Source organism: Pleurodeles waltl, chromosome 4_2 (assembly GCF_031143425.1).
Source record: "Pleurodeles waltl isolate 20211129_DDA chromosome 4_2, aPleWal1.hap1.20221129, whole genome shotgun sequence".
NCBI classification, from domain to species: domain Eukaryota; kingdom Metazoa; phylum Chordata; class Amphibia; order Caudata; family Salamandridae; genus Pleurodeles; species Pleurodeles waltl.
Window position 1 is genome coordinate 1,049,102,848 of NC_090443.1, and position 25,406 is coordinate 1,049,128,253.

The 25,406-nt window shown below is 50.1% G+C and overlaps 1 protein-coding gene across 1 annotated transcript in view; it reads left to right on the plus strand.

The window, feature by feature from the left end:
• P2RX3 (purinergic receptor P2X 3) overlaps nt 1-25,406 on the plus strand; it is a 245,389-nt gene that overhangs the window by 166,270 nt on the left and 53,713 nt on the right. Inside the window, exons 5-9 of the mRNA XM_069233041.1 lie at nt 6,132-6,225; nt 8,330-8,407; nt 12,791-12,932; nt 14,946-15,082; nt 20,391-20,484. Coding sequence (XP_069089142.1) covers nt 6,132-6,225; nt 8,330-8,407; nt 12,791-12,932; nt 14,946-15,082; nt 20,391-20,484 — 545 coding nt within the window. The remainder of the gene's footprint in view (nt 1-6,131; nt 6,226-8,329; nt 8,408-12,790; nt 12,933-14,945; nt 15,083-20,390; nt 20,485-25,406) is intronic.

Genomic DNA, 25,406 nt, shown 5'->3' on the forward strand with positions numbered 1-25,406 from the left:
TCTCTAGCTGCCCTTGCCTGTCTCTTCTCCGTCTCCAGCTGCCCTTGCCTGTCACTTCTCCGTCTCCAGCTGCCCTTGTCTGTCTCTTCTCCGTCTCCAGCTGCCCTTGTCTGTCTCTTCTCCGTCTCTAGCTGCCCTTTTCTGTCTCTTCTGCGTCTCCAGCTGCCCTTGTCTGTCTCTTCTTCCTCTCCAGCTGCCCTTGTCTGTCTCTTCTCCATCTCTAGCTGCCCTTGTCTGTCTCTTCTCCATCTCTAGCTGCCCTTGTCTGTCTCTTCTCCATCTCTAGCTGCTCTTGCCTGTCTCTTCTCCATCTCTAGCTGCTCTTGCCTGTCTCTTCTCCATCTCTAGCTGCTCTTGCCTGTCTCTTCTCCATCTCTAGCTGCCCTTGTCTGTCTCTTCTCCATCTCAAGCTGCCCTTGCCTGTCTCTTCTCCATCTCAAGCTGCCCTTGTCTGTCTCTTCTCCATCTCTAGCTGCCCTTGTCTGTCTCTTCTTCATCTCTAGCTGCCCTTGCCTGTCTCTTCTTCATCTCTAGCTGCCCTTGCCTGTCTCTTCTGCGTCTCTAGCTGCCCTTGTCTGTCTCTTCTCCGTCTCTAGCTCCCCTTGCCTCTCTCTTCTCTTCTCCTCCATCTCTAGCTGCCCTTGTCTGTCTCTTCTCCATCTCTAGCTGCCCTTGTCTGTCTCTTCTCCATCTCTAGCTGCTCTTGCCTGTCTCTTCTCCATCTCTAGCTGCTCTTGCCTGTCTCTTCTCCATCTCTAGCTGCCCTTGTCTGTCTCTTCTCCATCTCAAGCTGCCCTTGTCTGTCTCTTCTTCATCTCTAGCTGCCCTTGCCTGTCTCTTCTCCATCTCTAGCTGCCCTTGTCTGTCTCTTCTCCGTCTCTAGCTGCCCTTGCCTGTCTCTTCTGCGTCTCTAGCTGCCCTTGTCTGTCTCTTCTCCATCTCTAGCTCCCCTTGCCTCTCTCTTCTCTTCTCCTCCATCTCTAGCTGCCCTTGTCTGTCTCTTCTCCATCTCTAGCTGCTCTTGCCTGTCTCTTCTCCATCTCTAGCTGCCCTTGTCTGTCTCTTCTCCATCTCAAGCTGCTCTTGCCTGTCTCTTCTCCATCTCTAGCTGCTCTTGCCTGTCTCTTCTCCATCTCTAGCTGCCCTTGTCTGTCTCTTCTCCATCTCAAGCTGCCCTTGCCTGTCTCTTCTCCATCTCAAGCTGCCCTTGTCTGTCTCTTCTCCATCTCTAGCTGCCCTTGTCTGTCTCTTCTTCATCTCTAGCTGCCCTTGCCTGTCTCTTCTCCATCTCTAGCTGCCCTTGCCTGTCTCTTCTTCATCTCTAGCTGCCCTTGCCTGTCTCTTCTGCGTCTCTAGCTGCCCTTGTCTGTCTCTTCTCCATCTCTAGCTCCCCTTGCCTCTCTCTTCTCTTCTCCTCCATCTCTAGCTGCCCTTGTCTGTCTCTTCTCCATCTCTAGCTGCCCTTGTCTGTCTCTTCTCCATCTCTAGCTGCTCTTGCCTGTCTCTTCTCCATCTCTAGCTGCTCTTGCCTGTCTCTTCTCCATCTCTAGCTGCCCTTGTCTGTCTCTTCTCCATCTCAAGCTGCCCTTGTCTGTCTCTTCTTCATCTCTAGCTGCCCTTGCCTGTCTCTTCTCCATCTCTAGCTGCCCTTGTCTGTCTCTTCTCCGTCTCTAGCTGCCCTTGCCTGTCTCTTCTGCGTCTCTAGCTGCCCTTGTCTGTCTCTTCTCCATCTCTAGCTCCCCTTGCCTCTCTCTTCTCTTCTCCTCCATCTCTAGCTGCCCTTGTCTGTCTCTTCTCCATCTCTAGCTGCCCTTGTCTGTCTCTTCTCCATCTCTAGCTGCTCTTGTCTGTCTCTTCTCCGTCTCTAGCTGCCCTTGCCTTTCTCTTCTGCATCTCTAGCTGCCCCTGTCTGTCTCTTCTGCATCTCTAGCTGCCCTTGCCTGTCTCTTCTCTTCTCCATCTCTAGCTGCTCTTGCCTGTCTCTTCTCCATCTCTAGCTGCTCTTGCCTGTCTCTTCTCCATCTCTAGCTGCCCTTGTCTGTCTCTTCTCCATCTCAAGCTGCCCTTGTCTGTCTCTTCTCCATCTCTAGCTGCTCTTGCCTGTCTCTTCTCCATCTCAAGCTGCCCTTGTCTGTCTCTTCTCCATCTCTAGCTGCCCTTGCCTGTCTCTTCTCCATCTCTAGCTGCCCTTGCCTGTCTCTTCTCCATCTCTAGCTGCCCTTGTCTGTCTCTTCTCCATCCCTAGCTGCTCTTGTCTGTCTCTTCTCCATCTCTAGCTGCCCTTGTCTGTCTCTTCTCTATCTCTAGCTGCCCTTGCCTGTCTCTTCTCCATCTCAAGCTGCCCTTGTCTGTCTCTTCTCCATCTCCAGCTGCCCTTGTCTGTCTCTTCTTCATCTCCAGCTGCCCTTGTCTGTCTCTTCTCCATCTCTAGCTGCCCTTGCCTGTCTCTTCTCCATCTCTAGCTGCCCTTGCCTGTCTCTTCTCCATCTCTAGCTGCCCTTGCCTGTCTCTTCTCCATCCCTAGTTGCTCTTGCCTGTCTCTTCTCCATCTCTAGCTGCTCTTGCCTGTCTCTTCTCTTCTTCTTCATCTCTAGCTGCCCTTGCCTGTCTCTTCTCCATCTCTAGCTGCCCTTGCCTGTCTCTTCTCTTCTTCTCCATCTCTAGCTGCCCTTGCCTGTCTCTTCTCCATCTCTAGCTGCCCTTGCCTGTCTCTTCTCCGTCTCTAGCTGCCGTTGTCTGTCTCTTCTCCGTCTCTAGCTGCCCTTGCCTGTCTCTTCTGCATCTCTAGCTGCCCTTGTCTGTCTCTTCTCTGTCTCTAGCTGCCCTTGCCTGTCTCTTCTCTATCTCCAGCTGCCCTTGTCTGTCTCTTTTCCATCTCTAGCTGCTCTTGTCTGTCTCTTCTCCATCTCTAGCTGCCCTTGTCTGTCTCTTCTCCGTCTCTAGCTACCCTTACATGTCTCTTCTGCAGCTCTAGCTGCCCTTGTCTGTCTCTTCTCCATCTCTAGCTGACCTTGCCTGTCTCTTCTCTTCTTCTCCATCTCTAGCTGCCCTTGTCTGTCTCTTCTCCATCTCTAGCTGCCCTTGCCTGTCTCTTCTCCGTCTCTAGCTGCCGTTGCCTGTCTCTTCTCCATCTCTAGCTGCCCTTGCCTGTCTCTTCTTCATCTCTAGCTGCCCTTGTCTGTCTCTTCTCCGTCTCTAGCTGCCCTTGCCTCTCTTCTGCATCTCTAGCTGCCCTTGTCTGTCTCTTCTCCATCTCTAGCTGCCCTTGTCTGTCTCTTCTCCGTCTCTAGCTGCCCTTGCCTGTCTCTTCTCTTCTCCTCCATCTCTAGCTGCCCTTGTCTGTCTCTTCTCCATCTCTAGCTGCCCTTATCTGTCTCTTCTCCATCTCTAGCTGCTCTTGTCTGTCTCTTCTCCGTCTCTAGCTGCCCTTGCCTTTCTCTTCTGCATCTCTAGCTGCCCCTGTCTGTCTCTTCTCCATCTCTAGCTGCCCTTGCCTGTCTCTTCTCTTCTCCTCCATCTCTAGCTGCCCTGCCTGTCTCTTCTCCATCTCTAGCTACCCTTGTCTGTCTCTTCTCCATCTCTAGCTGCCCTAGTCTGTCTCTTCTCCATCTCTAGCTGCCCTTGCCTGTCTCTTCTCCATCTCTAGCTGCCCTTGTCTGTCTCTTCTCTTCTTCTCCATCTCTAGCTGCCCTTGTCTGTCTCTTCTCCATCTCTAGCTGCCCTTGTCTGTCTCTTCTCCATCTCCAGCTGCTCTTGCCTGTCTCTTCTCTTCTTCACCATCTCAAGCTGCCCTTACCTGTCTCTTCTCCATCTCTAGCTGCCCTTGTCTGTCTCTTCTCCATCTGTAGCTGCCCTTGCCTGTCTCTTCTCCATCTTTAGCTGCCCTTGTCTGTCCCTTCTCCATCTCTAGCTGCCCTAGTCTGTCTCTTCTCCATCTCTAGCTGCCCTTGCCTGTCTCTTCTCCATCTCTAGGTGCCCTTGCCTGTCTCTTCTCCATCTCTAGCTGCCCTTGTCTGTCTTTTCTCCATCTCTAGCTGCCCTTGTGTGTCTCTTGTCCATCTCTAGCTGCCCTTGCCTGTCTCTTCTCTTCTTCTCCATCTCTAGCTGCCCTTGTCTGTCTCTTCTGCATCTCTAGCTGCCCTTGTCTGTCTCTTCTCCATCTCTAGCTGCCCTAGTCTGTCTCTACTCCATCTCTAGCTGCCATTGTCAGTCTCTTCTCCATCTCTAGGTGCCCTTGTCTGTCTCTTTTCCATCTCCAGCTGCCCTTGCCTGTCTCTTCTCTATCTCCAGCTGCCCTTGCCTGTCTCTTCTCCATCTCCAGCTGCCCTTGTCTGTCTCTTCTCCATCTCCAGCTGCCCTTGTCTGTCTCTTCTCCGTCTCCAGCTGCCCTTGTCTGTCTCTTCTCCGTCTCTAGCTGCCCTTGTCTGTCTCTTCTCCGTCTCTAGCTGCCCTTGTCTGTCTCTTCTCCGTCTCTAGCTGCCCTTGTCTGTCTCTTCTCCGTCTCTAGCTACCCTTGCCTGTCTCTTCTCCATCTCTAGCTCCCCTTGTCTGTCTCTTCCCTTCTTCTCCATCTCTAGCTGCCCTTGCCTGTCTCTTCTCCATCTTTAGCTCCCCTTGTCTGTCTCTTCCCTTCTTTTCCATCTTTAGCTGCCCTTGCCTGTCTCTTTTCCATCTCTAGCTCCCCTTGTCTGTCTCTTCCCTTCTTCTCCATCTCTCGCTGCCCTTGCCTGTCTCTTCTCCAACTCTAGCTCCCCTTGTCTGTCTCTTCCCTTCTTCTCCATCTCTAGCTGCCCTTGCCTGTCTCTTCTCCATCTCCAGCTGCCCTTGCCTGTCTCTTCTCCATCTCCAGCTGCACTTGCCTGTCTCTTCTCCGTCTCCAGCTGCCCTTGTCTGTCTCTTCTCCGTCTCCAGCTGCCCTTGTCTGTCTCTTCTCCGTCTCCAGCTGCCCTTGCCTGTCTCTTCTGCATCTCCAGCTGCCCTTGTCTGTCTCTTCTCCATCTCTAGCTGCCCTTGCCTGTGTCTTCTCCGTCTCTAGCTGCCCTTGCCTGTCTCTTCTCCGTCTCTAGCTGCCCTTGCCTGTCTCTTCTCCGTCTCCAGCTGCCCTTGTCTGTCTCTTCTCCGTCTCTAGCTGCCCTTGTCTGTCTCTTCTTCCTCTCAAGCTGCCCTTGCCTGTCTCTTTTCCATCTCTAGCTGCCCTTGCCTGTCTCTTCTCCGTCTCTAGCTGCCCTTGTCTGTCTCTTTTCCGTCTCTAGCTGCCCTTGCCTGTCTCTTCTCCGTCTCTAGCTGCCCTTGCCTGTCTCTTCTCCATCTGCCCTTGCCTGTCTCTTCTCCATCTCTAGGTGCCCTTGCCTGCCTCTTCTGCGTCTCCAGCTGCCCTTGCCCGTCTCTTCTCCGTCTCCAGCTTCCCTTGTCTGTCTCTTCTCCGTCTCTAGCTTCCCTTGTCTGTCTCTTCTCCGTCTCTAGCTGCCCTTGTCTGTCTCTTCTCCGTCTCTAGCTGCCCTTGCCTGTCTCTTTTCCATCTCTAGCTGCCCTTGTCTGTCTCTTCTCCTCTTCTGCATCTCTATCTCCTCCTGCCTGTATCTCTTCCCCTCCATCTCCATTCACTGCTATCTATCCCCATTCAAGCTTGTCTTCCTTGGCCATTCTTTATTTTTTCATTCTCCCATCCCTGTGTCCTGTTTACTCTCAGGCTGTGTACCTCTCACGTGTGTCCTGTTTACTCTCAGGCTGTGACACTGTGTCCTGTTTAATCTCTGGCTGTGTCTTTCCTTTGTGTCCTGTTTATCACCAGGCTGTGTTCTCTTATCTGTGTCCTGTCTAATCTCAGGCTGTGTGCCACTCACCTGTGTCCTTTTTAATCTCAGGCTGTGCCTTTCCTTTGTTTGCTGTTTACCCTCTGGCTGTGTTCTCTTATCTGTGTCCTGTTTGATCTCAGGATGAGCCTACATCCTTTACCTTCTGTTCAACCTCAGGCTCCGTTTCCCTTGTTTGTATCGTGTTTGAGCTCATTCCTCCCCTCCTGTCTATCTCCTGTTTAATCCAGGCGACATCTCCCCTGTCTGTGTCATATCTAACCCCTGCCTGTGTCTCCCCTTCATGTGACTCCTGACTTTGCTCTTGTCTTTCCACAGGGTACCTGACTGGCCGTTGTGTGAACTTCAGCCCCAAATTCCGGACTTGTGAGATTCAGGGCTGGTGTCCCACTGAGATTGACACCATTGGCGCGTGAGTGTCTCTGTGCAGAGAGTACCTTGTCTGTCCTCCTAAGGGTGCATCTCTAGAGCTTGTCTCTACCTAGTGATCTGGGGTGCTACTTCAACCATGATCTCAGTACTGGGCTCTTCCAGTGGCCAGGTGTTCTCTAACTGTAGTGGTTGTAACCTCAGGATGACCAGGTGTGCTCCATGAGGCAGGTGCCCCCTCGATCATCAATTATCATTTACAAACATTACACAAAGTATGTACTTTGAAATATTTCACTTTCCTATTCCTACTCTACCTTTAAAAAGGAGGGAAAGTGTTGGCCTTCGGTGGGGTTACATTTGCTATTCCCACTCCATTCTAACCAACAGTAGGGAAAGTGTTGGATTTTGGAGAGGTTAGTTTTACTATAACTACTTTAGTCTAAGCTACAGTAACAAAAAGGGCTGGACACAGAAGTTGTTAAATGTACTACATCTAGTCCAATCCACACACAGGTAGGGAAAATGTTGGACTTTGAAGAAGATAAAAATAACATTATGCCACCTAATTTCAGAAAAAAATAGATAATTACTATATCGCAATTTCAAATACAAAATATATATAGTACATGTTTTCAAATAATTAGTATGCAATAAAGATTAAACCTCAAAAACATTAAGACAACTGAAATATAACTCACTCCTCAACCTAAACAAAGAAAATAATAACCTAAAAAAAGTCAACACCTAAAAATGTTAACTTCATAAGAACTTAATTATTGTAATATTTACATATTATTGAAAATAAATACAAATATAACTCTTAAATACAGTATTTTACAAATACATTTCAAATAAATTAATATTAAATACACTTAACAGTAAATTATTGAAAATTCATAAATCAGAAAATGTCACCTACATAAAAACATATTCAGTTACAATTAATATATTTAATATGATTACAAATTAGGTACAAATTTACAATCTGATAACTTCCTACCCTATAACCCTAAAAACAAACAAGTCACTACTGAAGTATCAATTACTCTACTATTTTTAAAAACTACAAAATATAAACATACAAAAAAATTAAATAGCAATCATTTAAAATACATTGATTATCAATTACATAATTAAAAATTAAAAAATGAATTAATATTAAGGTCAAAATATTTAATTTAAATAAACTTTCAAACCTGTTTCTCCTACAAACGGAACTAACCACTAGTAAAACAAATACCAAAAACGTAAACATTGAAATATACTTTAAAAATAAAATATAATCTTACATACATAACATAACTATGTAGCAATAAAACAAGTTATGTAAATATTAATAAATAAATATACATTACAAAATGAACAATAAAAGTAAATTAATTATAACTTAATTTATTTCCCACCATGTTCCTCTACAAACCCAGCAACCCACACCAACATTATAAATTACTGATAATAACAATCATACTAGCAATAATAATAAAAACTACAATTAATATTGTAACAAACAAATAGTACAATAATGGGAAAGCAATATTATGTCCAACAATATTTAGGTGACAGTGAACATTGCGATGGTGCTGGGCGAGGGGGCCCCCCTGTGGCAGCCTGCACCTGTGTTACCGCCATGAAAAGGCCGGCGGAGAACAAGGTCATAATTTGCAGGGCAGCGCTGCCCTGGTGGATTACGATCTCTGCCACTGCCAGGCCATCGGGATCACGGATCACAGCGGTCTGAGTGCCAGGGTCTTAATGTGGTGGTTGGACCGCCACAAAAGCAACGGTCTTGACTGCCACTTCGACCGCCAGCCTCGTAATCAGGCCCTATATGTCTGTGCAAATGTTGTGGCCATATCAATAGAAAATGTGCTGCCTATTAATGACAGTGTGAAACCACACAATGCTTTATTTACATTACAAATTCTCAAGCCTCATCCATTAAAGCTAGATGGGTCAAAAAACGTTTGTTGTGCTAAAAACTGGGTCATGGGTCTAAAACGTTTGGGTTGCTTGGTCCATAGGGGTAAAAAAGACTGAACGGCTGATGAAGGTGGGCACACTCCTGCCCCTTCCCTTCCATGATCTGAGATCACAGTACTGCTCTCCCAGCTCTAACTCCTGCTCTCCCATGTCTTCTCTTCCAGGCCTATCATGGTGGAAGCTGAAAACTTCACCATCTTCATCAAGAACAGCATCCGGTTCCCGCTCTTCGAGTTTGAAAAGTGAGTCATCGAAATCTCTGCACCATCTCAGGCAGCTGTCCCTCAGATTACACTCATATCTCTGGTTCAGGATGTAAACAGCAGAGCTATCGATCAATTTACACTAAACGTATTAGGTCAGGATGCAGACAGCAGACCTACATCTCTGGTGGCAGTAATCTCCCCTGGTTCAGCATATGAAGGGCGTGGATTTAGAAAGCAGAGCTGTCCTTCATGGATTACTAATCGCCCTTGTTCAGAGTTATGCCTCAGGGGGAGCAGATCGTCCAGCCCATGCCTCCGACAGCAGAGCTATGCCTCAGAATGAACAGTTACTCGAGGCCTGTGGCTCAGACAGCAGAGCTATGCCCCAGGAGATACAGATCCTTCAGCTCATGCCTCAGACAGTAGAGCTATGCCTCAGGATGTACAGGTCCTTCGGCTCCTGTCTCTGACAGCAGAGCTATGCCCCAGGAGGTACAGATCCTCCATCCCAAGCCTCAGACAGCAGCGCTATGCCTCAGGATGTACAGTTATTTGTGGCCTGTGCCTCAGACAGCGGAGCTATGCTTCAGGCTGTACAGATCCTTCAGACTTGTGTCTCAGACAGCAGTGCTATGCCCCAGGAGATACAGATCCTTCAGCCCATGCCTCAGACAGCAGAGCTATGCCTCAGGATTCACAGATCCTCAGTGAGTGCCTCAAACAGCGGAGTGAAGCCTCAGGCTGGGAAACTCCACTTGGATAAGAAGCCTTTATTGGAGTGTGTGTTATTGTCACAAGGCTGCACATTAGGTGAGTCCACCTTCTTGCTTCGCATGAATCCTCCTGCAGGCTGCAGGACACTGGAACAAACCAGCTACTAGACAGTCTGAGGTCAATCTTAGAAGTATCAGGGCATTTGTTAGAAAGGTATGAATCTTCTCCAGAGGTGAATCTGAGTCAATACCGCATCCCTTGAGTACCCAACTGATCTCTCTCAACTTCATCCACAAATCTAGGACACCACCAGACTTTAATGTAAAACCAACCAACAAGAAATCTTTTCACACCTGAAGGACTTAGTTATGGGTCTCCAGGGCTTGATGCAACAAGCCCCTCTGAAGCTGGACGTTGTAAAGAAAAAGCTCCTGGAAAGTTGCCTGGAAGAAACAATCGTCCATCATCCACTCCCCAGATCCTTGGCTTCTCCGCTGCCCAGGGAGCATCAGTAAAGGGCCGGACACCTACTTGGACGACCACCGTCCACTAGAGAAGAACATTGATGATGATGACTGCTCACGTACGTTCCGGATAAGCTGATGAGCAAGGAACCATCTGTTATCCTGGATAAGGAGAAAAATATCATAACCAGTTGGGTTACGCCGACCAGCTGGTGGACAAGTGGTCAACGCGGGTCAGCCTGCCCAAGAATGGGTAAAGTATGATGATTATGATGAGAGAAGTTCTAGCACTGATCAGATTTCAGTGCCCTTCACATAAGACTGGAATGCACTTCTAGGACTGGTCAGACTCCAATGCACTTCACATCAGACTGAAATGCACTTCTAGGATTGGTCAGACTCCAATGCACTTCAGATCAGACTGAAATGCACTTCTATGATTAGTCAGAGTGGAATGCACTTCACATCAGACTGAAATGCACTTCTATGGTTGGACAGAGTAGAATGCACTTCTAGGGTTGGTCAGAGTGGAATGCACTTCTCATCTGACTGGAATGCACTTCTAGCATTGGTCAGATTAAAATGCAGTTCATATCAGACTGGAAAGTTGGCCACAATGGAGCCTACTTCTTGCAAAGATGACATAGAAATATATCGGAATGCACTTCACATCAGACTGGAATGCGCTTCTACCGTTGGTCAGATTTAAATGCACTTCTAGGATTAGTCATATTGGAATGTACTTCACATAAGATCAGAATGGACTTCTAGCAATGATCATATTGGAATATAGTGGAATGCACTTCTAGGGGAAACTTCCTTTTTTACGACTTTTTTTTTACGAAAGTCGTGGTTAACGAAAGCGCAGCAACTCTTTTTTTAACCACGACTCCGTTTTTTTGTGCCTTAACTAAGTATGTTCTGAACAACGAACATGCGTAGTTAAGGTACAAAGAAGGGAGTTGGCGAAGGTAAATGGTGGGTTTAGGTTTTGGGGAGGGGGTGGGGTTTTTTTGGTTTTGGGGTGGGGTGTTTTTGGTTTTGGGGAGGGGGTGGGGGTTAGGGGGTTTTAGGTTTTGGGGTGGGGTTGGGGGGTGGGGTGTTTTGGGTTTTGGGGAGGGGGTGGGGGGTCAGGGGGTTTTGGGGTGGGGTTGGAGGGATGGGGCGTTTTTGGTTTTTACGGAGGCGGTGGGGGTTAGGGAGTTTTAGGTTTTGGGGTGGGGTTGGGGGTTGGGGTGTTTTTGGTTTTGGGGAGGGGGTGGGGGGTCAGGGGGTTTTAGGTTTTGGGGTGGGGTTGGGGGGGTGGGGCGTTTTTGGTTTTGGGGAGGGGGTGGGGGTTAGGGGGTTTTAGGTTTTGGGGTGGGGTTGGGGGGTGGGGGATTTTTGGTTTTGTGGAGGGGGTCGGGGGGTCAGGGGGTTTTAGGTTTTGGGGTGGGGTTGGGGGGGTGGGGCGTTTTTGGTTTTGGGGTTGGGTTGGGGGGGGTGGGGTGAGGGATGTAGCGTGAATGGTGCCTATTACTAATGCTTTTATCAGGAATACCTTTACAACAAAATATTGTTGTTAAGGCATTTGTGGTAAAATCATTAGTAGTAGCAACGAGGTTGGTGTTCCGACCTCGTTATTAAGGCAGTAGTTGTTTTTAAAGTCGTTGTTTCGTCGTACAATCCACTTCTAGCATTGGTCAGATTGAAATGCACTTCACATCAGACTGGAATGGACTGCTAGCATTAGTCAACTGGAAGGCACTTTAGCAGTGGTCAGACTTAAATGCACTTTGCATCAGAATGGAATGCACTTTTAGCAATGGTCAGATTGGAATATTGGAATGCACGTCTAGCAGTAGTCGGACGGGAATACACTTCTAAACTTGGTCAGATTGAAATGCACTTCACTTCAGACTAGAATGCACTTTTAGCAATGGTCATATTGAAATAGTGGAATGCACTTCTAGCAATGGTCTGACTTGCATGCAGTTTGCATTAGTTTGGAATACACTTCTAGCATTCGTCAACTGGAAGGCACGTTAGCAGTGGTCAGACTTGAATGCACTTTGCGTTAGATTGGAATGCACGTCTAGCATTGGTCAGGCTGGAATGCGCTTCACACCAGACTCAAATGCACTTCCAGCAGTGATTAGATGGGAATGCGCTTCAGACCACACTGGAATTAACCTCTAGCATTGGACAGACTGGAAGGAACTTCTCATCTAACTGGACTGCCCTTCTAGCATTGGTCAGATTGGAATGTTCTTCACATCAGAGTGGAATATAATTTTAGCGTTGGTCAGTTTGGAATGCACTTCTCATCAGACTGGAATGCAATGCATTGGTCAGACTGGAATGCACTCCTCATATGACTGGAATGCAGTTCTAGCATTGGTCGGACTGGAATGCATTTCACATCAGACTGGAATGTACCTCTAGCATTGGTCAGACTGGAATGCATTTCACATCAGACTGGAATGTACTTTCAAGAATGTGTTACATTAGTTTGCACTTTGGAGGCGATCAGACTATTGTGACCTTTACCTTCAGTTTTGAAAAATGATAAATACAAGTATTCAATTAATATAAAAGCTGTACAGTATGCATCTCAAAGATTGTTAAAACTATTCAAATTGGCAAGGCTGACGTTTAAAGAAAAGCTCTGAACTAAATACATAAAAAGGAGAATACTTTCCATGGTTCTCCTCTTTCAAACATGCTCAAAAGCAACAGAATGTAAGGTCTGAGACGGTACTCTATGTGGGCATTAAGATGAAGCATGTCCAAGTTGGCTGTCTGCCTAGTCCAAGATGGCTACCTGCCTGGCCCAAGATGGCTATCACCCGCTCCAAAATGGCTTTCAGCGTAGCCAAGATGGCTGCCTGACAAGCCTAATGGTCAGTAATAATCAGGAGTCCCCAGAAACCTATGCAGTGTCCCTTGCCGCATAATCGAACAGAAAGACAGCACAAAGACACACAAAAAATTGGACCTCAGAAGAAGACCACCAGATCCACTCAGCCTTCACATTTCTTGTTTGATCTTTGCACACAAACCATTCAGTCTCCAGCTTTACTATTGCTCAGTCAACAGCACTGCACCCTGTTTCTTCCCCATGGAGTCCTCAGACTGGGGATGTGCACCTATGTCCTTTCTTCTAGATCTTTCTTCTTCTCTCCATCTCTCACTTGTCTTTTCCAGTTGCACACTCTGGCCTCCTCCCTTCCCTGACCTCACCTCTCTCTCTCCCTCACAGGGGGAATCTGGCCTCTAACCTCACCTCAGACCAGATCAAGAAATGCCGCTTCAACCCGGATACCCAACCCTACTGTCCCATCTTCCGCCTTGGAGACGTGGTCAAAATGGCTGGCCAGAACTTCACCAAACTCGCCGACAAGGTGGGTATTGTCTGTCCACTCGTGATGGGAATGAGAAGGATTGTCATGGGAATGGAAAGGGGCTGGTAATGGGTCAGTTCAGGCCTCCAGAGATGTGCACAAAGGTCTCTCATTTGGCATTTAGTGAGCTAATGCGGGCCTGGGGGGACGCCTGTTGGGGTAGGGTGCGTGAATGAGAGGAGAGAAGAAGAGAGTCAGAGGTGGGGATGAAAGAGAGAGACTGGGGGACATTCTCCATGGGTAAAGGGATGGGCTGAGTGCACTTGGAAGAGAAGAAACAGTAAAAATGACGGAAGGGGAGAGCAATCCTAATGTTAGTGTTTATAAAGCACGTGATTGCCCAGAGGCATCTTGCCGCTGGTAAAGTCTGATGCTCTTACCAACTGAGCTAGCCATGGCACATCAGTGTCAAAAAAAGCAGGGCTGGTTAGCAATGTTCACACACTGTGGTGGGTTTAGTAAGTTGTGATTAATTACTCTGAGTTCACACTCTTGTGACTACTGACATGGCTGCATGCACCACACTTTAATTCGCAAAATGGCGGAAGATTGGGAAAAACAGTGCAAGACAAGAGGGGAGAATGAGAACAATGTACAAAGTGTTTGACCGCCCCATTTAATAGCACTCACAGGCCCTCGAAAACCCAACGAAAGACAGTAGCAGACAAGTTCAGTCCACACTAACATGGTGATGTCATCAGATGTCCAGGGGCCGTATCACACATATGGCGGATTTTCCTTCTTTGCGGCAGGCGCACCTTTTAAAAGGTTAGCCTGGTGCAAAAAAGGAAAATGCACCATATTAGCATGAATGCACTGCCCCAGGGCAGCCGCTAACCTGCGCTGCTTTGGGGGCAGCGTATTCAAGTGAAAAATGGAGCTCTGTGTTTCTTTGTGTAGGCGGCAGCCCACCCTCACTTTTAAGGGGGATTAGAGACCCCCTTGCAGGCAGGTGCAGTGAGTGACTGCACCCACCTGCAAGGGGATGTCTCAGGGGTCCATGGGACCCCATACCCCCCCTTCAGAGGGCTGCCTTCAAGGGGACTACTGACAGTGCGCCACCTTTTAGGTCTGACACTGGCATTGCGCCTCCTGACAGCTTCTTTGCCTCTGAGTCCGCATCTATAATACGGCACGGGCGCAGAGGCAAAGGCCACGCCCCCATGCAAATGAGGGAACACCCTGGTGATAGCGCAGGCTCTATAAGTTCGGCCTCGCTATTGGTATTACAGAATGGGCCACACAAGCGTCTGCTGCCCCATCTGCAATACAAGAGTGCCCCAGGGGCACGCACAGCGGGTGCAAATGCCAGTGGTGAACCTGTGGCACCTCTATAATATGACCCTTGGACTGCAAAGAATGTCCTAATGCAGCGGTTCCTAGCCAGCGGTCCGCTGACCCCTGGGGGTCCATGACACACACTCAGGGCTTCACATCTGTTTAGAAAATTTAATATTATTAGCACATTAATAAATTACATACAGATAAAAAGCAGCATTCAAAATTAAATATTATTAGCAAATTAATAAATTACAAATATGTAAAAAGCAACATTCAAAATAGCTTTTTTTAAGAATGCTCTACAAATGAGAAGACATTTGGAAAAGGGAGCCAAGTACAACAATTGGAATCCACTATGGACCAGTGCAGGCCACAATTAAAGCCGTCACAAGCACCAACAAAAAGCAAAAAGGACAAACTGGAATGCTAGAATCTACAGTATTGAATCTACAGTATTGCTTCATCATGTGAACTGAAAGTAGATTTTGAACGTTCCCATTAACAGTTAAATTTCGATTTTCACATTTTTGTTTGTGAATTAAATACAATATTTCATAATTGGTGTATTTGTTTGATGCATACTTGTTTCTGTATTTTGTGTATAAGTTTGAGGTTCAATTTGTTGAAAGTGCTTAGGACTGGGACATCAACAAGTTAAGAACTGCTGTCTTGCTGTGTATTTCTGGGAGCGCATTAACCCCTTCCAGTAAGTCGTCCTTCTCTCTCTTGCAGGGAGGTGTCATGGGGATAAAGATTGGGTGGGTGTGTGACCTGGATCGCTCCTGGGATGATTGTGTGCCAAAATACACCTTCACACGCCTGGACAGCATCTCTGAGAAGAACAATGTGTCACCTGGGTACAACTTCAGGTGAGTGTAGAGCACACAGAGACCATAGAGTCTATGATGCTGTGATAGAGCGGCAGCGACACTGAGACTGGCACACACGCAGAGACCATAGACCGTAGACCCTACGATGTTGTGATACACCAGCAGTAACACTGAAACTGGCACACACACAGAGACCATAGAGTCTATGATGCTGTGATAGAGCAGCAGAGACACAGAGAATTGACCACACATGCAGACCAGAGTCTATGGTGCTGTGATAGAGTGGCAGCAACACTGAGACTGGAACACACAGCATTGGTTGTCTGATTCCAGGCACTCTGGGGGCTCCTTAGAGGACCCCCAGCATTGCTCCTACAACCTTCTGAGGTTTTCCGGGCAGCCCCCGCTGCTGTCCCCTCACAGACAGGTTTCTGCCCTCCTGTTGCTTGAGCAGCTCAAGCCCAGGAAGGCAGAACAAATGATTTCATGAATGATAGTTTGTCTGCTCCTCAGAAGTGATTTCTGAGTGATGTGAAAAAAATCTTACAAGACGGCAAGCAGCACATTAATCTCACAGAGTTCAGGGAGCCATCCAGCAGCTCCTATGGAGGAGAAACAGTGGATGGTTCTCTGTGCCAAAGGCACACGCCTTGGAATCTAACTGGCACCCCTAGAAGCAATGACAGTCAGGATAAATGTAAACACTGAAACAGGACCTGAGAGCAGGGAAACGTTGGATTGGAATAAGGGCCAAGATGAGGACTGGAATACAAAGAATTGTGAATACTGGGAAGATGAAAACTGATGAGGACAGGACAGGAATATGCAGTCAGAACAGGAACATAGAAAACAAGACTAGGAATATGCAGATGCGAAACAGATCTGGATGTGTGCAGTCAGAACCAGCAACAAGACAAACACTGGAGACAAGAGGAGAGATACACAAGAGACAGACAACAGACACAAATAACTAACCAGAACAAGAACATGGAACCAACAACTATGAAAACAGGAATCATAAGAGAAGCTGGAATGTAGTAGCGGGTGAAAGGAGCAGAAGGAGGCTCAGCAGCACGGTCACGTGTGAGCCGCCGTAGTCTGGGCGCTCCAGGCAGAAGTAGCAGGAGGCTCAGCAGCACGGTCACGTGTGAGCCGCCGTAGTCTGGGCGCTCCAGGCAGAAGTAGCAGGAGGCTCAGCAGCACGGTCACGTGTGAGCCGCCGTAGTCTGGGCGCTCCAGGCAGAAGTAGCAGGAGGCTCAGCAGCACGGTCACGTGTGAGCCCCTGTACACTGGGCTCTCCAGGCAGAAGTAGCAGGAGGCCCAGCAGCACGGTCACGTGTGAGCCGTTGTAGTCTGGGCGCTCCAGGCAGAAGTAGCAGGAGGCTCAGCAGCACGGTCACGTGTGAGCCGCCGTAGTCTGGGCGCTCCAGGCAGAAGTAGCAGGAGGCTCAGCAGCACGGTCACGTGTGAGCCGCTGTAGTCTGGGCGCTCCAGGCAGAAGTAGCAGGAGGCTCAGCAGCACGGTCACGTGTGAGCCCCTGTACTCTGGGCTCTCCAGGCAGAAGTAGCAGGAGGCTCAGCAGCACGGTCACGTGTGAGCCGTTGTAGTCTGGGCTCTCCAAGCAGAAGTAGCAGGAGGCTCAGCAGCACGGTCACGTGTGAGCCGCCGTAGTCTGGGCGCTCCAGGCAGAAGTAGCAGGAGGCTCAGCAGCACGGTCACGTGTGAGCCGCCGTAGTCTGGGCGCTCCAGGCAGAAGTAGCAGGAGGCTCAGCAGCACGGTCACGTGTGAGCCGCCGTAGTCTGGGCGCTCCAGGCAGAAGTAGCAGGAGGCTCAGCAGCACGGTCACGTGTGAGCCGCCGTAGTCTGGGCGCTCCAGGCAGAAGTAGCAGGAGGCTCAGCAGCACGGTCACGTGTGAGCCGCCGTAGTCTGGGCGCTCCAGGCAGGAGAAGCAGAGGCTCAGGGGGGGAGCACAGGTGCAGGGAGAGAGCCAGGTACGAGGAATCAACCAGATGGAAGGAATCAGGGCACCACCACGAAGGGAAGGCGGAACTGAGACTTGGAAAGGGGAAGACCAGCTAAACCAGCACATACAAGGCGTGACACCGGAAAGCCAGGAATGGCATACGGATCAGAGCCCAGATAGAGGAAAGTCCAGAAGGCAGGTAAAAAGAGGTCACAAAGGCCATAGGATCAAGAATTAGGACAGAGAATAGAGCTCCACTATCAGGGAGTGACCAGGGCAGAGTTTGGGGACAGAAATGTACACAGGGACCATGATGCACCAGGAAGGTGTTGTGAAATCCTAGGCTGGATTCTTGGGTGGAGCTGGAAATGCAAGGTGTAGGAGTGTAGATAGAGATAAAGGCAGGACACCACGGGCCTGGTGCGCGGCCTCTAATTGCCCGATATTAGAATCCTAACAGTCAGTACTAACACAGGTCCTCATGGGAACAGCCCACCCTGAACTGCCAAGTGAACACCCTCCAGAAGGGAACACAAGCACAACTAGAATGGGTTCGGCCTTGTCTGCAGGGGACATCATGGTCACAGTGGCACAGTGAGAGCCGGACTCATGCTAGTGCGTACCCTGTCACCCTTAGGGCGTCAAATGCAACATACAAGGTATGGATGGAATTTTTAAATGAATCTCAGCCACTGATGATCACTTAGGGTTGCATTCTAGCCCATAGGCACAGTGGGCAAAAATGATGAACAGGGATACGGTCTGAGCAATTACCAGTGGCTGAGATGAGTTCAAGCATTCCATCCATCACTTTTGTATTCCTTGTTGTGACACCGTAAGTGCAACAGTTATGCCCAGAGTTGGGTCCTGTGCTCTCTCTGCCATAGAACATACGCTATACCCTACTGATGAGGCCCAAATAGGTGGAAACCAGTCTGAGGCTGCTTGTGTTGCTGTTCAGAGTGGGTCTGGTCTGACAGTTCAGGCTGGATGGTTCATCTTGCAGCAGGACCAAGGCTGATTTGCATATGGCTGGTTTGTGTCTGAAGTGGCGTAGCGAGACATAAAAAGAGATGGGCTGGGACGCAGCCCCAAGTAATTACTAAGTGGCTGAGGGTAACATAAGCTTTGCAACCATTATTTTTCTATTTCTTATTTATCCTAAACTGGAGTAAATCTTTTCAAGGCGCATCTTGGAGACAAGCTGCAGAAACACCCAAACTGCTTTTGGTCACTTCCTTGTTTCCAAGCAGACAATGCACTCAAATGCGCAAAGAAATTGGGATTAGTGGTTTTAAAAGTTTATTTTAAAATTCTTGATGTCATGTAAATAAAATGAACGGTAACGACACAGAATGAGAATAAGATTGCAGTTAAAATCATTACTAATAATGAGAACATTTGAAACATTTGAAGAATGTTTACAAGTTAGATAAAATCCTAGGCCCTCCTGCTCTTAGTAAACCCTACACTAATTCAGTAGACTAAGGGAGTCATTCTTAGTTTGGCGGTCAGCGGAGGCTGCCCGTAAAATTCAAACCGTCACCTGTCCGCTGGTGCCGTCAGGACACCGCCGGCCATATTACGACTTCACCGCAGGGCCGGTGGGCAGAAACAGTGTTTCCGTCTGCTGGCCCTGTGGGGAAGGGGGCCTTAACATTGATGCCGGCTCGGAATCGAACCGGTGCCAATGTGGCGGTGCAGCGGGTGCAGCTGCACCCGTCGCGCATTTCACTTCCCGTAATTCAGGCAGTGAAATGCACGATGGGGCTGTGCATGGGGGCACCTCCACTGCCCATGCCAAGTGCATGGCAGTGCAGGGGCACCCTGTCAGCCCCTTTCTGCCAGCTTTTCCACTGCGGTGTAAACCACCATAGAAAGGCTGGCGGAATGGGACTCGTAATCCGGAGGGCAGCTCTGCTTGCAGCGCTGCCCTGGCGGATTACAACTGCCAGGACCGCCAGGCTGGAGGGTGACTGCAGCCTGGCAGTGTCGGCGGTTTGACCATGGCATTTCAGCTGCAGTCAGAATGTGGCCGATCGAACCGCCACTACTGCGGAGGTCCGATGGCCAGTCTCAAGACCGCCAGACTCTGAATGACCCCCTAAGTCATTAGATAGTATCCCTCCCTATCAATAATTTAGAATGGATCACACAACATATTCTTTGTAACAGCTAGTTTGGCTGTTTGTTATCAGAGTTCTGGGACAGAAGGACAGACTCGTGCTTCAGCCATGGACAGAAGTCACAGCGGGGCGGCTCCCGGCTTCTGCAGTTAGCTGTCCCAATGTATGGCGAAGTCAGGATCAGGAATACAAGTTCATGATGGCTTGTGCTAATCTCCAGCATGAATACCTTTGTAGTTATTGTTCAACAACCCTGCCTCCTACAGGGATTGCTCCACTGATTCAATCTAATGTTTTCAAAACAAATCAGAGTTTCAGACATTGTTGTCTCCTTAGTCTAAACTATCAGAGACTTTCACATGTAGGCTTAATTCCACATATATACATCTAAGGACAGAGCCATGTTAGCCTTGAACATCCACGGAAAGCTGCCATGATGACATGTGCGCAAACATGTGTAATCGAGTAAGATGTCCGCCTACAACGAAGAGCTCCATTGTGAAGTTAAGAATAGAAACGACCTGGCGGCCGCACTGAAGGGCGCATGTTTTATCAGCACTTTGCATAGAGAAGGAATCTCACATTTTCTAATACAGACACTAATAGAACTGAAAGCAAAACACACTTAGAAAATAAACAATTAAAGATGGAAACTATCATAGTGTTCACAATACCATGCTGCTGGTGGATGCTTGTAGCATCTGAGTAGAGGTGGGGAAGAGTGTGGGAATGTGTCTGTATGCACAAATAGAAGTTGTGATGCTGCTGTGAGAAGAGATATTCAACTGAAGCAACTAGTACAGGTTACCCCCAGGCTTGTAACACCGGCCCCTGCAGCCCAATGGGGCTCCTGCCCTCTAAGTGTCCCCATTAAGTCTAAGGCCTAACAATTGTGTGAGGTATGGGCATCTCAGGGGCCCCTCACCACATTCTGCAGGGGGCATTGTTTTACGTTATGCTGTTGGTTAGGGCCAGCCACTGATCTCAAGCATGCACGGGCTGCTGTCTTATTTTTCTAGGCTCTAGGCTTACACTTGGTATGAGGGAACAAAGTTTGGACGGCCACAGGGCCACAAGACGGCCTGTGTTCTTAAAATGTGAGTCAGCGATTTTAAATATGCTCGCCTCACTGAGAGGCCATGGTCTCTCGTGCAGTCATGGCCACCCTCTTCTCACAGGCCATGGAGAGGGCCCCAGATACACAGACTCATGCCAGTGCTCTCTCTAAGTCTTGTACCCCAATGTGTCCTCCAGGTACGCCAAGCACTACAAGCGAGAGAACGGCTCCGAGTACCGCACCCTGCTGAAGGCTTTCGGCATCCGCATCGATGTGCTGGTGTACGGAAATGTAAGTACGGATGCACGAGGCATGGGTGAAGTGTACGGAACTGTACGAGGAGCAGCAGGTGCGACCAGTATGAGGCATGTGTGACATGTATGGAGAGCAGAAGGTGCGACCAGCACGAGGCATGTGTGAAGTGTACGGAACTGTACGAGGAGCAGCAGGTGCGACCAGCACGAGGCATGTGTGAAGTGTACGGAACTGTACGAGGAGCAGCAGGTGCGACCAGCACGAGGCATGTGTGAAGTGTACAGAACTGTACGGGGAGCAGCAGCTGCGACCAGCATGAGGCATGTGTGAAGTGTACGGAACTGTGCAGGGGACAGCAAGTGCGACCAGCACGAGGCACATGTGAAGTGTACAGAACTGTACGGGGAGCAGCAGGTGCGACCAGCACAAGGCATGTGTGAAGTGTACAGAACTGTACGGGGAGCAGCAGCTGCGACCAGCACAAGGCATGTGTGAAGTGTACAGAACTGTACGGGGACCAGCAGCTGCGACCAGCACGAGGCACGTGTGAAGTGTACAGAACTGTACGGGGACCAGCAGCTGCGACCAGCACGAGGCACGTGTGAAGTGTAAGGAACTATACGGGGACCAGCAGCTGCGACCAGCACAAGGTATGTGTGAAGTGTAAGGAACTATACGGGGACCAGCAGCTGCGACCAGCACGAGGCACGTGTGAAGTGTAAGGAACTATACGGGGACCAGCAGCTGCGACCAGCACGAGGCATGTGTGAAGTGTAAGGAACTATACGGGGACCAGCAGCTGCGACCAGCACGAGGCATGTGTGAAGTGTACAGAACTGTACGGGGAGCAGCAGGTGCGACCAGCACGAAGCCTGTGTGAGGTGTACAGAACTGTACGGGGAGCAGCAGGTGCGACCAGCACGAAGCATGTGCGAAGTGTATGGAACTGAAAGGGGAGCAGCAGATGCGACTTGCACAAGGCATGTGTGAAGTGTATGGAACTGTACGAGGAGCAGCAGGTGCGACCAGTATGAGGCATCTGTGAAGTGTACGGAACTGTATGGGGAGCAGCAGGTGCAAACAGTACAAGGCATGTGTGACATGTATGGAGAGCAGAAGGTGCGACCAGCACGAGGCATGTGTGAAGTGTACGGAACTGTACGAGGAGCAGCAGGTGCGACCAGCACGAGGCATGTGTGAAGTGTACGGAACTGTACGGGGAGCAGCAGATGCGACTTGCACAAGGCATGTGTGAAGTGTACGGAACTGTACGGGGAGCAGCAGATGCGACCAGCACGAGGCATGTGTGAAGTGTACAGAACTGTACGGGGAGCAGCAGCTGCGACCAGCACGAGGCATGTGTGAAGTGTACGGAACTGTACGAGGAGCAGCAGGTGCGACCAGCACGAGGCATGTGTGAAGTGTATGGAACTGTACGGGGAGCAGCAGGTGCGACCAGTATGAGGCATGTGTGAAGTGTATGGAACTGTACGGGGAGCAGCAGATGCGACTCGCACAAGGCATGTGTGAAGTGTACGGAACTGTACGGGGAGCAGCAGCTGCGACCAGCACGAGGCATGTGTGAAGTGTACGGAACTGTACGGGAAGCAGCAGCTGCGACCAGCACGAGGCATGTGTGAAGTGTACGGAACTGTACGAGGAGCAGCAGGTGCGACCAGCATGAGGCATGTGTGAAGTGTACGGAACTGTGCAGGGGACAGCAAGTGCGACCAGCACGAGGCACATGTGAAGTGTACAGAACTGTACGGGGAGCAGCAGCTGCGACCAGCACAAGGCATGTGTGAAGTGTACGGAACTGTACGGGGAGCAGCAGATGCGACCAGCACAAGGCATGTGTGAAGTGTACGGAACTATACGGGGACCAGCAGCTGCGACCAGCACAAGGTATGTGTGAAGTGTACGGAACTGTACGGGGAGCAGCAGATGCGACCAGCACAAGGCATGTGTGAAGTGTACGGAACTGTACAGGGAGCAGCAGCTGCGACCAGCACGAGGCATGTGTGAAGTGTACAGAACTGTACGGGGAGCAGCAGGTGCGACCAGCACGAAGCATGTGTGAAGTGTACGGAACTGTACGGGAAGCAGCAGCTGCGACCAGCACGAGGCATGTGTGAAGTGTACGGAACTGTACGAGGAGCAGCAGGTGCGACCAGCACGAGGCATGTGTGAAGTGTATGGAACTGTACGGGGAGCAGCAGATGCGACTTGCACAAGGCATGTGTGAAATGTACAGAACTGTACGGGGAGCAGCATGTGCGACCAGTATGAGGCATGTGTGATGTGTACAGAACTGTACGGGGAGCAGCAGGTGCGACCAGCACAAGGCATGTGTGAAGTGTACATTACTGTACGGGAAGCAGCAGGTGCGACCAGCACAAGGCAGGTGTGAAGTGTACGGAACTGTACGGGGAGCAGCAGGTGCGACCAGTATGAGGCATGTGTGAAGTGTACGGAACTGTACGAGGAGCAGCAGCTGCGACCAGCACAAGGCATGTGTGAAGTGTACAGAACTGTACGGGGAGCAGCAGGTGCGACCAGTATGAGGCATGTGTGAAGTGTACATTACTGTACGGGGAGCAGCAGGTGCGACCAGCACAAGGCAGGTGTGAAGTGTACGGAACTGTACGGGGAGCAGCAGGTGCGACCAGTATGAGGCATGTGTGAAGTGTACAGAACTGTACGGGGAGCAGCAGGTGCGACCAGTATGAGGCATGTGTGAAGTGTACGGAACTGTACGGGGAGCAGCAGCTGCTACCAGCACGAGGCATGTGTGAAGTGTACGGAACTGTACAGGGAGCAGCAGATGCGACCAGTATGAGGCATGTGTGAAGTGTACAGAACTGTACGAGGAGCAGCAGCTGCGACCAGCACAAGGCATGTGTGAAGTGTACGGAACTGTACAGGGAGTAGCAGATGCGACTCGCACGAGGCATGTGTGAAGTGTACGGAACCATACGGGGAGCAGCAGGTGCGACCAGCACGAGGCATGTGTGAAGTGTACGGAACTGTACGGGAAGCAGCAGCTGCGACCAGCACGAGGCATGTGTGAAGTGTACGGAACTGTACGGGGAGCAGCAGATGCGACCAGCACAAGGCATGTGTGAAGTGTACGGAACTGTACGAGGAGCAGCAGGTGCGACCAGCACAAGGCATGTGTGAAGTGTACGGAACTGTACGGGGAGCAGCAGATGCGACCAGCACAAGGCATGTGTGAAGTGTACAGCACAAGGCATGTGTGAAGTGTACGGAACTGTACAGGGAGCAGCAGCTGCGACCAGCACGAGGCATGTGTGAAGTGTACAGAACTGTACGGGGAGCAGCAGGTGCGACCAGCACGAAGCATGTGTGAAGTGTACGGAACTGTACGGGAAGCAGCAGCTGCGACCAGCACGAGGCATGTGTGAAGTGTACGGAACTGTACGAGGAGCAGCAGGTGCGACCAGCACGAGGCATGTGTGAAGTGTATGGAACTGTACGGGGAGCAGCAGATGCGACTTGCACAAGGCATGTGTGAAATGTACAGAACTGTACGGGGAGCAGCATGTGCGACCAGTATGAGGCATGTGTGAAGTGTACAGAACTGTACGGGGAGCAGCAGGTGCGACCAGCACAAGGCATGTGTGAAGTGTACATTACTGTACGGGAAGCAGCAGGTGCGACCAGCACAAGGCAGGTGTGAAGTGTACGGAACTGTACGGGGAGCAGCAGGTGCGACCAGTATGAGGCATGTGTGAAGTGTACGGAACTGTACGAGGAGCAGCAGCTGCGACCAGCACAAGGCATGTGTGAAGTGTACAGAACTGTACGGGGAGCAGCAGGTGCGACCAGTATGAGGCATGTGTGAAGTGTACATTACTGTACGGGGAGCAGCAGGTGCGACCAGCACAAGGCAGGTGTGAAGTGTACGGAACTGTACGGGGAGCAGCAGGTGCGACCAGTATGAGGCATGTGTGAAGTGTACAGAACTGTACGGGGAGCAGCAGGTGCGACCAGTATGAGGCATGTGTGAAGTGTACGGAACTGTACGGGGAGCAGCAGCTGCTACCAGCACGAGGCATGTGTGAAGTGTACGGAACTGTACAGGGAGCAGCAGATGCGACCAGTATGAGGCATGTGTGAAGTGTACAGAACTGTACGAGGAGCAGCAGCTGCGACCAGCACAAGGCATGTGTGAAGTGTACGGAACTGTACAGGGAGTAGCAGATGCGACTCGCACGAGGCATGTGTGAAGTGTACGGAACTATACGGGGAGCAGCAGGTGCGACCAGCACAAGGCATGTGTGAAGTGTACAGAACTGTACGGGGAGCAGCAGGTGCGACCAGCACAAGGCATGTGTGAAGTGTACAGAACTGTACGGGGACCAGCAGCTGCAACCAGCACAAGGCAGGTGTGAAGTGTACGGAACTGTACAGGGAGCAGCAGATGCGACTCGCACGAGGCATGTGTGAAGTGTACGGAACTGTACGGGGACCAGCAGCTGCGACCAGCACAAGGCAGGTGTGAAGTGTACGGAACTATACGGGGAGCAGCAGGTGCGACCAGCATGAGGCATGTGTGAAGTGTACGGAACTGTACGAGGAGCAGCAGGTGCGACCAGCACAAGGCATGTGTGAAGTGTACGGAACTCTACGGGGAGCAGCAGATGCGACTCGCAAAAGGCATGTGTGAAGTGCACAAGGCATGTGTGAAGTGTACAGAACTGTACGGGGAGCAGCAGGTGCGACCAGCACAAGGCATGTGTGAAGTGTACGGAACTGTACGGGGAGCAGCAGGTGCGACAAGTATGAGGCATGTGTGAAGTGTACGGAACTGTACGGGGAGCAGCAGGTGCGACCAGCACAAGGCATATGTGAAGTGTACGGAACTGTACGGGGAGCAGCAGGTGTGACCAGCACAAGGCATGTGTGAAGTGTACGGAACTGTACGGGGAGCAGCA